Source organism: Sarcophilus harrisii, chromosome 2, assembly GCF_902635505.1.
Source record: "Sarcophilus harrisii chromosome 2, mSarHar1.11, whole genome shotgun sequence".
Taxonomy (NCBI): domain Eukaryota; kingdom Metazoa; phylum Chordata; class Mammalia; order Dasyuromorphia; family Dasyuridae; genus Sarcophilus; species Sarcophilus harrisii.
Genome location: NC_045427.1, coordinates 355987610 through 356001633, shown reverse-complemented (window position 1 = coordinate 356001633; position 14024 = coordinate 355987610). Strand labels below are relative to the sequence as shown.

Below are 14024 nucleotides of genomic sequence, written 5' to 3'. Positions count from 1 at the left end.
CACCTGTCTGACAAAAGGGAGGATCCACATTTTCCCAGACTTGTCTGAGCAAACACAATGAGCAAGAATGTATTTTATTAGCCCAAACTTAGACTTTATTTTACTGTCTGATTAGATAAATTAGGTAAATCTTTAAGAGAGATCTCCCACACTAGCTGGTTTCTGCATGAGGAAGTAGAAAAGGGGGAAAAAAACAAATAAACCTTGGTTCTGATTGAATAATTATTAATACCAGAAAGAAATAGTCACTTCTCACATGCCTTTTATCTTATCCCCTCCTTTGGGAGCTCCCTGCATTCATCATTTTCACTTTCTTTCTTTTCATGAAAGGTTGCTTTCCCTGCTATCTACAAAAATGCTTGTCTCACCTATCCTTAAAAACCCTTTGCTTGACCTTACCATCCTCACAAGCCTCTGCCTCACATTTCTCCTTCCTTGTGACTGCCAAGTTCCTAGAATTGCTTATACTTGCTATTTTCACATCATCCATTCACTTAATTCCATACAACATGGTTTTGCTACCTATTCTCTCCAGAGTGACCAGAGATGTCTTAATTGCTAAATTTAAGAACTTTTTCTCAATTCTTTTCCTCACTGAATTCTCTGTAGCTTTTGAAACTATTATTAAGCTCCTACTATGAGCACTGATCTAAGCACTGGGGATATATATATAAAGACAGTCCCTACCATCAAAGAGCACAGCTGAATAGAGGAAGACAGAGCACAAAAGGAAGTTAGAAAACTTGAGAGGAAAGGGAAACCAAAGGGTTCCTACAGTCAAAGCACTATGTTCCAAGGAGTTCAGACCAAGCAGAACTGTACAGGGGAAGCAGAGTAAGTTACAAAGTTTAGGTTCTACCCTCAATAAAGGAAAGCTTTGAGAAGAGTATAATATTCTTCTGTCCTCCAATCAGAAAAGAAAGAGGGCTAAGGAAACTGGGAAGGTGTGGGGATCCCAGGTTGAGTTAAAGGGCATCATGAGATTTCTAGTGATCAGCTCATCCAGGCCTTTTCTCCACCCCACCCCAACTTCCTTAACTTAAATTCTTCTCTTGGCTATCCTAACTGTACCTTCTCAAGTCTCCTCTGCTGATTATTTATCCATCTCTTATCTTCTAAATACAGGTATTCCCCAGGGCTTAAGACCTAGGTACTCTTTCCTTTTTCCCCTCCCTCTATAATCATTTTCTCTCTTCCCGCCCCCACTTACCTCTCCCCCCCCTCTCTCTTTTTCCCTTTTTCTTCCTCTCTTTCTCTCACTCTCTCTCTTGCTCTCCCTCTCCTTCTTTCCTTTTCTCTCTCTCCCTCTCTTTTCCTCCCTGCCTTCCTTCTTCCTACCTCTCTCTTCCCTCTTATCTACCTTTCTCTTTTCTCTTCATCTTCTCTTTTTCTCTCTCTCTTTTTCCTCTCATTCTCTTTTTCTCACCTTCATTAGCTTCCATAAGTTCAATATTAATCTTTATACAGATAAATCCTAGATCTATATATTCAGCAATAAACTTTCTCATGAATTCTAGTTTCACATCACTATCTGCTGCATATCTGGACTTCCTGTTGGTACCTCAAATTCAATCTGTACAAAATTGAGATTATTATCTTCTCTACCAAATCCCCTCCTAACTTCCTATAGCAGGCACTGTTACTTATCATGCAAATTAAGAAGGAAGTTAAATTCTAATGATTGGCATGGGGCTACACTAGTATGGTTTAGAATGGTTTATTGATACAGTCATGCAAAAGCTTTAAGTGGGTATGGACAGATGAATAGTCAGGGATAGAATAACACAAAGCCTGCCACTCCTACTTACAGGCAGTGTTCTTTGGCTGGGAGCCCAAATGAAAATTGAGATCTGTCCTAAAGTGGAAGGTTCAGAGCTGCACAAGGACTAGGTTTACATAGGGTTTTCAGAAAAGGTCTGTCAAGGAAGCTTTCACATCAGGGCCAAGGAACGTGAACTACTATCAAAAGAATGGGAAGTCCCTAAAATTTAATCAGGAAGGATTATTCAGGATGAGAAAGGTGGAATTATAGCTATTTTGCTTGGGTCATATTTTCTTGACAAAGATAGTGGAGTAGTTTCCCTTCTTCAGCTTATTTTACAGATGACGGCAAGTCTTGTAGTTCTCATCAATCTTATGGCACTTGAGCACAGCAAACTTTGCCTTCTTTCTCTATGCTTATTCTTTAAAAAATAGTGTAAACTTCTTTCTCTTCTTTGGCACTAACTGAAGTCTCAAAACAAGATGTGGCGTAGACTCCTTCTGAATCATTGGAGCCAGATGACATCTGTTCAACTTCCAATTCCTTTCTGGCAAAAAAAATCAAAGTTTGTAACTTGGCCTTGATATTGTGAATAGCATCAGAAAGTTCAGCCTTCCACCAGTCAAAAATCCTTTATAAAAATCTTGATTGTGGCTCTGGCCCCACCTGTAGGGAAGGTGAAGAAGGAAGAGGTAGATCCAACATGGGGGAGGCGGAGGCTCAGCTATGAGAACATGAGCTAGATAGAGTCTGTTCAGGAAATGAAGGCTTGGTTTTGGGGAATACACAAAGGGTATATATTGTGTGGCAAAGAAGGTTTGGAGAGCAGGAGTGGGATGCAGGATCTAAGAGAGCTTCCTGGAAGGAATGAGGTGCCTTAGGTCCTCAAGGCTATGGAAGATTTGGATTAGCAGAGGTGGGGGGAGAGCCTCTTCAGGCCCTAGAATGTGGGGGTGGGAAGGAAGGGAAGAAGGGTGTCATAGTGTATTGGAAGATCCTATAGGCTGGAGAACAAGGGTATGAGTGGGTTCGCTCTCTGCCCCCACAGGTCCTATTCAAGGATGTGGGCAACAAGGCTTGGTTGACTACTGACAAGCTACAGCCGATCATGGAGAAGGTGGTCCCTTTTGCCAAGCACCTGAAGCACCTGGCTCAACCCCATAGTCAGGTCCTGGGGATGGTCCTGGGGAGGGACATGGAGGGAATGGGGAGAGGGAACTCAGATGGAAAAAGCTCGGAAGGAGCCTTGAGGCTGACCTCCACTCTTCTACTCCTCCCTCAGGAGTGTCTGCAGGAAATGCACTGCTATGTGATTCGGGAATACGTGGCCCATGTGCTGAAGCCACGAGAGAGGCTTCGAGGAGCAGACCGAGTGGCCAGTGCCCACAAGATGAGCCAGGAATCGGATGCCATTGGCTGCACCTTTCAATATCTGGTACTACCCAAAGTTATCTCTTTTGGCTGCTGATGCGGTGTGCTTGGCACTGTGGTCAGAATTTGCAGTATTTCACTCGTTTTCAGTCATGTCCAACCATGACCCCATTTGGAGTTTTCTTGACAGAAATCCTGGTGTGATTTGCCATTTCCTTCTCTAGTTCATTTGACAGATAAGGAAACTGAGGAAAATAGAATTAAGGGATTTGCCCAGGGTCACGCAGCTAATAAGCATCTGAGACCAGATTTGAATTCAGGAAGATGAATTTTTCTGACTTCAGGCTCAGTCTTCTTCATGCTCACCCCTTTTTCTTATACCTGGTTGCTTGTCTTCCCAGGGCTCGGAAGCTTCTTGGCTGGATTTGGCGATCCCCTGCATCTCAGACATCCTGAAAGAGAACCACAAAGAGAACATTAAAAAACATATTGAAGCCCTCATCAGGGGTTACCCGGACATCAGGTCAGTGCTATCCTGCATCTGGAGGCTCCTCAGGGTCATCACAGCCAGTGAGATCCCTGAACTAGTCCATCTTTAGACACAAGCTTCTTTCACCCCCACATGCTGATCACCTCCATCCCAGCCCTCTTTACCATCCGGGATCCCTTGGTCCTCACACCAGTCCTGCCAGGACAAGGCAGATGCATTTATCTTCATTTTTCCGCCAAGGGAAGTGAAGTCCAGAAAATGGAGCTTAGTGGCAGATCTAAATGCAACATTAAATAAGGGAAAGACCCCTAGAAAATCTAGAGTTCTTTTTTAATAATAGTAGCTTTTTATTTTTCAAAGCACATGCAAAGATAGTTTTCAACATTCACCTTTGCAAAACCCTATGCTCCAAGTTTTTCTCCCTCCCTGCCCTGCTTTCCCTTCCCCTAGACAGAAAGTAATCCAATATAGGTTAGACATGTGCAATGAAGATCTAGGTTTGAATTCTGCATTCGGGCTTTGTAACTTTGGAAAAGTTCCTTTCCCTCTCCAAACATCAATCTCCTCATCTGTGAATTAAAAGAACCAATCTTTATAGTTCTTTCCAATTCCAAGTCCTAGAATGATGTTATTGTCTAAATCAGGGCTCTTGACTTCCACCCCATATTCCCCCCTTTGCAGCCTCACATACAGAGAGAGCTTGAAGCATAGTGGGTAAACAAAATCAGAACAGGATGATGGGAGCTGAAATCTAGTGTGCTTCCCCTTGAACTTTGGACAGTTCATTATCAGGGAGTGATCCAGTCCCAGCATGGCCATGGGACTTTCCCTGGAGAGTCATACATCTCCCAGATTGGCACCTCTTTGTTCAAAGAAGGGAGGCAACTTCTGGTCCAGAGATAGGGTGGAACCTCTCCTCATCTCAGAAAAAGAAAAAAAGTCATATTTTAGTTTAACAGTCCCAAAAAGGCAGGAACATTATTGCTTTCAGGAAGTCCTTCTTGCCCTCCTTCCCATAGATCTTCTGTCCCCTGACAGCCCCCTAGTCTGAAGGTAGTGATGTGATTTAGCTTTAGGCAGCCCCTGGTCTTGGAAGTTGTCATAGAAGAGGAATGAAGAAGGAAAAAAGCTTTCATTCCTTGAGGGAGTGCCCAGTCTGGGGGGGGGAATCAGTCTCTGATCAAAGGGAGAGAAGAGACTCTGCCCTTAGAACCAAGGATGCTTCTTAATCAACTATACTCAAGCATAGAAGGTTAAGCTTGTAAGAAACCTCAGCAATCTTCCCTAGGCTTTCTCTATCATTTTATAGACAGGGAGATGAGGCACGAGAGACATGCCCATAGTCTTGTAGCTACATTACTCTGAACTCTTAACTAATCACTTAATCATTGTCTGATTCAGTTTCACCATTTCTAAAATAGATTGATAATAGGATCTAATTCCCAAGAATAAAATGAAATAATATTTGTTATTTTGTTCATTTGGGGGGGGGGGGTTGAGGCAACTGGGGTTAAGTGACTTGCTCAGGGTCACACAGCTAGTGTTAAATGTCTGAGGCTGGATTCGAATTCAGGTCCTCCTGACTCTACTGCACTATCTAACTGCCCCAATGAGATAAAAATAAGCATTGTGCAGACATTCAGAGAGAGGACTATGGGGACTGAATGTAGATCACAATAGTATTCTTACTTTTTGTTATTTACTTACTTGGTTTTATTTTCTCTCTTTTTTTTTTTCTTGTGCAGCATGATAAATGTGGAATTATGTTTAGAAGAATTGCACATGTTTAATCTATATTGAATTACTTGCTGTCTAGGGGAGGGGGAAGGAGGGAGAAAAATACAGGACACAAGTTTTTTCAAGGGTAAATGTTGAAAAGCATTTTTGCATATATTTTGAAAAATATAAAGTTTTTATAAAAAATATCTTGGGGGGAAAAAGCATTGTACAAACTGCAAAAAAATACTATATACATGATAGTAGTAATTATTGTTAGCACATCAAGACCTGGAATTTGGGTCTTCTGATTCTATATCCAGGAGTCTCATCTCTATATCATTCTTCCTCTTCTATGTCCCTCATTCCTTTGCTTATAGGTTGGATACTGCTCCATCCAGAGGGACAAAGTCAATAGGAGATCCTGGCCTGGGAGCTAGGAGTCCTGACTCTGCCATTCCCTCACTTTGTTACCTTAGGCTAATCGTGCTTTCTCTCTCAGCCTCAGTTTCTGAAGAATGAAGATGGAGGTATTTAGTGGATAGATTTTGAGGCTCTCTTTCAATTCTATAATTATAAGATTTCTGCAGATATTCAGGGTGCTTCTGGGCATTTGGCCTGTTCCTAGTTTGTGAGAATAAGTCATTTTGAGCTTTTTCAAATCTCCTCCCTCTGCTACTCTAGAGGTATAATCCAGCCTGAAGTGCCCATGAGAATAAACATCTTTATGCTTAATAGAACCCAGAGCTCTTAAAAAGAACCCAGGGAGGGACTTCTGAGTAAATACCACCAGTTCAGCCTCACCTCCATAGAAATCCCTTTTATAGCCTTCCTAATGGGAAGTCATCAAGCCTCCATACCAATAGCTCCAATAATAGGGAGCTCACTATCTACTGTGATAGACTAGCCACTGCTCCCCACCTCTGATTAATTAGAACATTTTTCCCTGTATTGAGCAAAACCTGCCTTGTAATTCCCCCTGCCTTTCCTTGTTTCTAGTTTTCCCCTCTGGAGCCCATATGAACAAATGTATTTCTATTCCCACATAATAACTTTCTCTTTATTTAATAATAGCTTCTACTAATCCATTGGGGAAGGAAATGGCAAAGCATCCCTGTGTCTTTGCCAAGAAAACACCATGGACAGTATGGTCCATGAGGTCCCCAAGCGTTGGACATGACCGAACAACAACAAGCATTAATACAAGGCTTTTTGCTTGCACAAATACCTCCCAGGATTTCAATGAGTAAAATACTTTGCAAAGTATTAGTAAGGAAGGAAGGAAGGAAGGAAGCATTTATTAAGCCCCTATAATGTACCAGGCACAGGACTAAGCAGTTTACAAATATGGTTTTATTTGCTTCTCCTAACAATCCTATAATGTAGATTATTATTAACCCCAATTTATAGATAAGGAAACTGAGGCTGAGAGATTAAGTAGCTTGCCCAGAATCAGACAGATACAAAATCTTACTGACTAGACCTAGTGCTCTCTCCTCTGAGCTGCCCAGCTAACTCTGTAGTCGGAAGAATTCGGTTTAAATTCAGCTCTTTGTGTCCTCCTTTGGGTTTTCTAGGCAAAGGTACTGCATGGTTTGCATTGCCTGCTCCAATTAATTTTACAGATGAGGTAGACGGAGTTAAGTGGCTTGTCCAGGGTCACACGGCTGGTAGGTATCTAAGGCCAGAGTTGAATTCAGGAAGATGAGTGTTCTTGACTTCAGGCCCAAACACTCTGTCCTTAGCTATCTGATACTTAAAGATAATGACCATATTACTCTTAAACCTTCTCTTCTCCAAGCTGAACTACTTCAATTACTCTTCAGATTATCTTGGTTGTCTTCTTTTAGCTTCAGTCTAGCTTGCCACAATATACTTCCTAAAATGTGATGTACAAAACTTCAGATGGACTCCAGATGGGTTTTGACCAGGGCAGAGTTTAGTAGGACTCTCATATCCCTTATTCTTATTGGTCCAGATAAATGATTTCATCATTATGTCAAATGACACACTATTTCTAAGTCAAGTACTTCACAAACACTTATAATGTGTATTAGATATATATTATAATATATATGTATATGTTTGTGTATTCTCTCCCTCCAAACCTTTCTCCTAAGGGAGTGGTTCCTCAGGAAACTTCCTCTGCCTTTGCAAGTCTGCAATTTATAGTCAACATCAAACTGGGGTCCTGACATGTTAAGTAAACTGTACATCCTCATAGTCAGAATGTGTTAAGAGCAGAATCTGAACCCACATGTTCTAACTGGGAACCTGGCTCTTTACCCAAAAAGCCACAGTTTTTTCTCTAAAGCCCAACTTCTTAAACTATGGCTTGTGAGCATATATATGGGGTTTCAGAACTAGAATGTGGACTTATGAAATTGGATTTATTATCAGTAAATGTTTTATTTGTATACTTGTTTTAAAAGTTTATATACATTGGGATTACATAAAAGTTTCTCGGGCAAAAAAGGATCAGAAGGAAAAAGTTTTAAGAAGCCCTACTATAAAAGATGTTTCTGCTAATGCAATCTGAAAGTGTAGCTCTTCGGAGCACCATGCCTTACTGTTGACTCATATTTAGCGTGCAGACCACTCAAACCACAAATGCTTTTCCTATGACCTGTCCTCTGACCACATCTTCCCCCTCCTATATTTGTGCAACAGACACTCCAAAACCCAGTAGAGAGCTTGCATGATTTTAGGGAGGCTACATCTTATTAGATTTGCCCCTCCTTCTAAATTGTGAAGGCATTTTTGCATCTGGAGTTGAATTTTAAAATTTGTTTTAAATTTTCCACTAATCCACTGGGGAAGGAAATGGCAAAGCATCCCTGTCTCTTTGCCAAGAAAACACATGGACAGTACGTCCATGAGGTTCCAAAGCATTGGACATGACAACAACAAGCATTAATACAAGGCTTTTTGTTTGCACTAACTATACCTCCCAGGATTTCAACTAAAATGGGAAGCAACTAAATGACACAATAGATAGAACACTGAAGCTGGAATCATGAAGACCTGAGTTCAAATGTGGCTTCAGATGCTCCGATCCTGACAACTCATTTAACCTCTGTCTGCCTCAGTTTCCACAGGAAAATAGGGTTGACAATAGCATCTACTTTCCATGGTTCTTGGAGGATCAAGTGTCATAATATTTGTAAAATGTCAAGCACATTTTAGGCGATTTTCAGTCATATCTGACTTTTTGTGACTCAGTTTAGGTTTTTTTTAGCAAAGAAAAATAATTTGCCATTTCCTTCTCCAGCTCATTTGACTGATGAGGAAACTGAGGCAAAAAGGATTAAATGAGTTGTCCAGGGTCATACAGTAAGTATCTTAGGTCAGATTTAAACTCAGGAAGATGTCTTCTTAACTTCAAGTCCAACGCTTTCTCCACTGCACCATTTACCTGTCTTTCAGGAACATCGTAGGCATTTAATAGATCCTTTTTTCCTCCTAGCTTTGTGTCATTTGCAACCTTGATTATCAGGGGATATGTGCTTTAGTGTATGTTACAACTTCTGCTGTTACTGTTAAAGAATAAAGACTGTATCTGTAAAAATCTCCTGGATTCCCTTCCCATCTCAGTCATTAAATAAGCATTAAGCACCTACTATGTGCCAGCCACTGGGAATGCTAAGAAAGGCAAAGGACAGAGCCTGCTCCCAAGGAGCTCTCAATCTAATATAAATAGTAAATTTACTATTATTTTACTATTAGAAAATAGTATTAGTAAAGTTTACTATTATTTACATTGTAAACAACTATGTAGAAGCAAGCCATCGACAGCATAAATTAGAGATAATTCAATTCAATAGTTATTAAGCTCCTACTGTGTGTCAGGCACTGTACTAAGCTCAGAGGAAAAGCATTAGCATTAAGGGAGATCAGTAAAATGAAAGACTAGGAAATTTGAAAATTGCATGATCCTCTGACTCACTTCTGATGTTCCCTTCTCTGCAGGCAGGAGCACGTGGCTGCCATTTTAGCCCTTCGGAACCTGGGACGAAGACAAAACCAGATCTTTCTTCGTCATGCTCAGACCCTGCTGAAGAAGGCCCCAAATCCGTTCTTAGACCACAGACTCTTTGAGGAGATAGATGTACCCACATCTGTGGAAGTGTTCCTCACCTGCATTTAGAAATTGGCCTGGAGAAGAGGAAAAGCAGGGCCCGTGAATTCTTAAAGGTGAAAGAATGAAGGACTCCCTTGGAGTGGGTTCTTCATGGAGCTAAGGATCCCAAATACTGGGAAGAGGCACAGAGGGATTCCAGAAAGTACAGGTGTCACTGCCCCCAAGAATAAAGGGAAAGTGTTAGTTCGGCAACCTTTCTTGACTTTCCTTCTCTCCACTGCAATATCCCCCTCTGCTTCCTCTAGATGGATGTCCAACTGGTTCGCAGATTTTCCTCTCTTGCTCCTAACCAGCTGGTTCCGCCCATTTCTAAGAAATTAGGAGATAAACATATTCTCTCTTGAGTGGGAAATTCTGTTTATGCCTCTTCTCCAAAAAAGGAATTCTTTCCTTTAAATAGGAGCCAGGGGAGGTCAATGCTCAACTCAGACATGGGAAACACAAATAGCGGAATTCTAAGAAGACAAAATACAATAGAATAAACATTTTTCAAGTGCCCACTATATGGCGGAAGAATGGAGACCCCAGGAGATTGAAAGTTCAAAGAAGATTATGTCCCCATCTTTGGAGATCCTTTCAGTCTAGTTATGAATTAGATATAAACATAGATAACTATATACATAATTAATTCAATATTTATTAAACCATACTGTGTACTCTACTGAGCACTGAGGGAAATAAAAAAGACTAAACCTTTTTAGCTAAGATGTCCTTGACTTCATGAAGCTCATAATCTAGTAGGGGAGTAAGATACCATCAGAAGCTATAACATCCAATATTACCTAAATAGTATTGTTATGTGTTATGTGTGATCCAATATGGGAAGTTTAATGACTGGTGAAATTAGGGTTGAGACCAAGGGATTCCTTCCTTTGCATGTAAGCAGAGCCCTGACAGGAAGGACTGGAAAGAAGGCTCCAGTCCTAGGATGCCTGTGGATCCGCCCAGTCATACCCAAAACTCTTGGGGCTCAGGAATTGGGGAGTAGGGTGGGGTAGGATATGATATGAATGCCTGAATCATCCATCCCCTCTAGGAAGCAGAGAATTCTTCCCAGTTGTGACAGGGAGAACAACTTCACATGCTCAATGTTCTATATTTATTTTTAAAATAAAATTGTATTCTATGAGAATTCTTTGAAAAAATGGTGACTGGAAAGGCAGCCTGCTTTGGAATTAGGAAAGACCTAAGTTCAAGTTTTGCTTCCAACACTACTCTCTCAAGCTTCCTCCCCACTCAGGCACACAGAGACTGTTGTAATGCCCTCAATTTCTCTAACATCCATGAATGTTAAATCTCCGTGGTTCAGAACTTTAATATTCCTCTCTTAGACTAAAATCTTTCTTAATTTCTATCTCACTTTTCTTAAAAACCTATAATTCTTTTTAATCCTATTGTCTACTTATATCCCTCATCTTACCCACTTTTCAAGTGTATTACTCCTATTCTGGATCATAGTCCTTCCCTCAAAATCTTGACCCTGAAATAGTCAACAAGTTCAGTAACACACTAGGAAAGCCTACCCTTGATTCCCTGTTCCCCTTTCCCATCTTTGCCTGTGCCTTTCCAAAACCCACTCTGGGATATCCCCACCATCTTACCCTCTCTGCACCTGTTCATAAACACCACTGAGGAAAGTCACATGATATTTCTAAGTCCACTACAAATTAACACTAGCTGATCAATCTGGACAGGGCTCTAACCCCTACTTTTGTCTGCCCCACAGAATCTGTTTCAAACTCTCTCCTTAAGACACCATCTCTGTCTCTATTTGCCCCAATTCTCATATTCTAAAGAGGAAATAAAGGTAATCCACCTCAAGCTCTTATTTCTACTTAATTCTATACTTCAAATCCCTTTTTTCTTCATTTTTGTTTACCTCTCTGAGAAAGATATTAACTTTTTCCTGGCCAAGAGCAGCTGTCCTACTTGTGGCCATCCCTTCACCCCTATCTCCATCTTTCAATCTCTTCCAGGAGTTTGTCCCTGACCACCATTTCTCTTTCTCTAATTTTAAATCTCCTTCTCTGCTGACTAACCCATCCTCACATTGCTTTCATCCTTTAAACACCTGCATTTGAGCCCGTTTTAACCTTCCAAGTATCACTTTACATTTCCTCCTCCTTCCTCTCCCACCCTATTCACAGACAAACACCTGGAAAAAACCATGATGCTCTGTTTCACTTTCTCACTTCTCCCTTTGTAATTGGGCTTCTAACTTCACATTTATTTATTTTATTTTATTTTTCTCCACCTATATTTAAAACAATTTCTTACATTTATTTTTTTTTTAACTTTGAGTTCCATGGAAATTGTCCATCACTTGGAGAATGGTTGAATAAATTAGTATATGAATATAATGGAATATTGTTCTATAAGAAATGATAAGCAAACTGATTTCAGAAAAGCTAGAAAAACTTACAAGAACTGATGCTAAATGAAGTGAGCAGAACCAAAAGAACATGGTACACAATAACAAGATGTGATGATCAACTGTGATGGACTCAGCTCTTTTCAACAGTGAGATGATTCAAAGCAATTCCAGTAGACTTGGGTTGGGAAGTGTCATCCACATTCAGAAAGAGAACTATGAAGATTGAATGTGGATCAAAGTATAGTATTTTTCACCTTTTTGTTGTTGTTGTTTGCTTGCTTGGGTCTTTTTTCCCTTTCTTGTGTTTTTTTCTCTTTTGATCTGATTTTTTTTTTTTTTTTTTTTTTTTTTTTGCTCAGCATGATAAATCTAGAAATACATTTAGAAGAATTGCACACATTTAACATATATCAAATTGTTTGCTGTCTTGGGAAGGGAGAGGAGGTTGAGGAGAAGAGAAAAATCTGGAACACAAAGTTTTGCAAAAATGAGTATTCAAAACTATGTTTGCATGTATTTGGAAAAATAAAATGCCATTAAAAAAAAAACAAAACAAACCTTTTGAGTTCCAGATTCTCTCACTTATCCCCACCCTGCTGCCAATAAGAAAGCACATGTGAAGTTATGCAAAATATTTTCATTTAAGTCATGTTGTAAAAAGAAAATATAGATCTCCTTCCTTCCCACCCCCCAAAAAAACCCTCAAGAAAAATAAAGTTAAAAAAAAGAATATCCTTTAATGTGTATTCAGATACAATCAATTATTTCTCTGGGTATGGATAGGATTTTTCATCATAAATCCTTCAGAGTAGTTGTGGATCATTGCATTGCTGAAAATAGAAAAGTTATTCATAGCTGATCATCCCAGAACATAGTACATTTCACTTTGCTTGAGTTCATGGAGGACTTTCCAGCTAACCTCACATTTAAATGAAACTTTTCTCTCTATAGTCACGGACAAGCCCTCAACTGTTCTTTACACAATTCTTCTTGACCTTTCATCTTTTCACACTGTTGACCATCTCTCCTAGAGCCTCTTTCATCCTCAGGTTCTGGGACATCACTCTCTCCTAGTCCTCCTCTACCTGTCTGATCAATCCATCTTAGAGTGCTTCAAAGGAGGCTCATTCATATTCTGTCCCTCAATTGTAGCTAAGACCTGTGAGGGACCTCCTTGTTTCCCTCACATCAACTTATAGATCCAGTTATCATCTTTATTCAAATAACTGCTAAATTTATATTTCTAACTTTCAGCTCTCTCCTTTACTCAAATTCTGTACTTCAAACTGTCAGTTGGACATCTCCAAATGGATACTCCATATCCCAAACTGAATTAATTATTTTCCCCTAAATTTATATACCTCTTCCAAACTTTCTCCTTTCTGTCACATCCTTCCAGTCATCAGATCTGCAACCTTGGAGTCATCATTCATGCTTCACTCTCCATCATAACTCTATCTTGTTGATTGTCAGCTCCACATTTCTACCTTCACAAATCTCAGATTGGTCCCTTCCTCTCCATTCATACAGCTTCCACCTTAGTCCAAGACTTATCTCCTCTCACCTAGATTAGTCAGTTCAATAAGCACTTAGTGATGATATTATATTGCCAATACTGGGAATACAGTGACAAAAACCACAATGAGTTTCCTTTTGATGGGGTAGAGCAGGAGAAGAAGTAAAGAACATATATATGGCTAAAAAATTACATGGTATATACAAAATACATCCAAAGTTGTTTTGGGGTGATGGACACTGGCAATTAGGGGAATCTTGAGAAGCTTCCTATAAGCTACTCCCACTTAAACTGAATTTTGAAAGAAACTAAGCCTTCTACATAGCAAAGGTAAAAATAGATAAATCCTAAGCACATTTTTGCAAAGTTTTTGCAGTACTTTGTATATAGTAAGTACTTAAATGCTTCATTCATTCTCTTAATATATAGGAAACAGAGCTCTATCTGCTATGCTACCTCATTACCCCCAAACTGATCTTTCTAAAGCACAGGTTTGCTTCTATTCTTCCTCACCTCAAGAAGCTTCAATGACTCCCTATTGTCCCTAGGATGAAATAAAAATCATGTTTAGCATTTAACTATAGCCCTTCACAATCTACTTTTCAGCCTGCTTTTCCTAGTTAATTATATATTTGTACTCTATATTCCAGTAAC

At 39.9% G+C, this 14024-nt stretch overlaps 1 protein-coding gene across 2 annotated transcripts in view; it reads left to right on the top strand.

The window, feature by feature from the left end:
• The window catches only part of EXOC3L4 (exocyst complex component 3 like 4), a 52993-nt gene extending 41268 nt beyond the window's left edge, over positions 1-11725 (top strand). The window contains exons 9-12 of one of the 2 annotated variants that reach the window (XM_031953203.1): positions 2811-2930; positions 3045-3197; positions 3535-3656; positions 9309-9486. In XM_031953203.1, the coding sequence (XP_031809063.1) occupies positions 2811-2930; positions 3045-3197; positions 3535-3656; positions 9309-9486 (573 nt within the window). Of the gene's footprint in view, positions 1-2810; positions 3198-3534; positions 3657-9308 lie in introns of both variants that reach the window. The other variant, XM_031953202.1, reaches the window with a different exon arrangement.
• The last annotated feature ends 2299 nt before the right edge of the window (positions 11726-14024 follow it).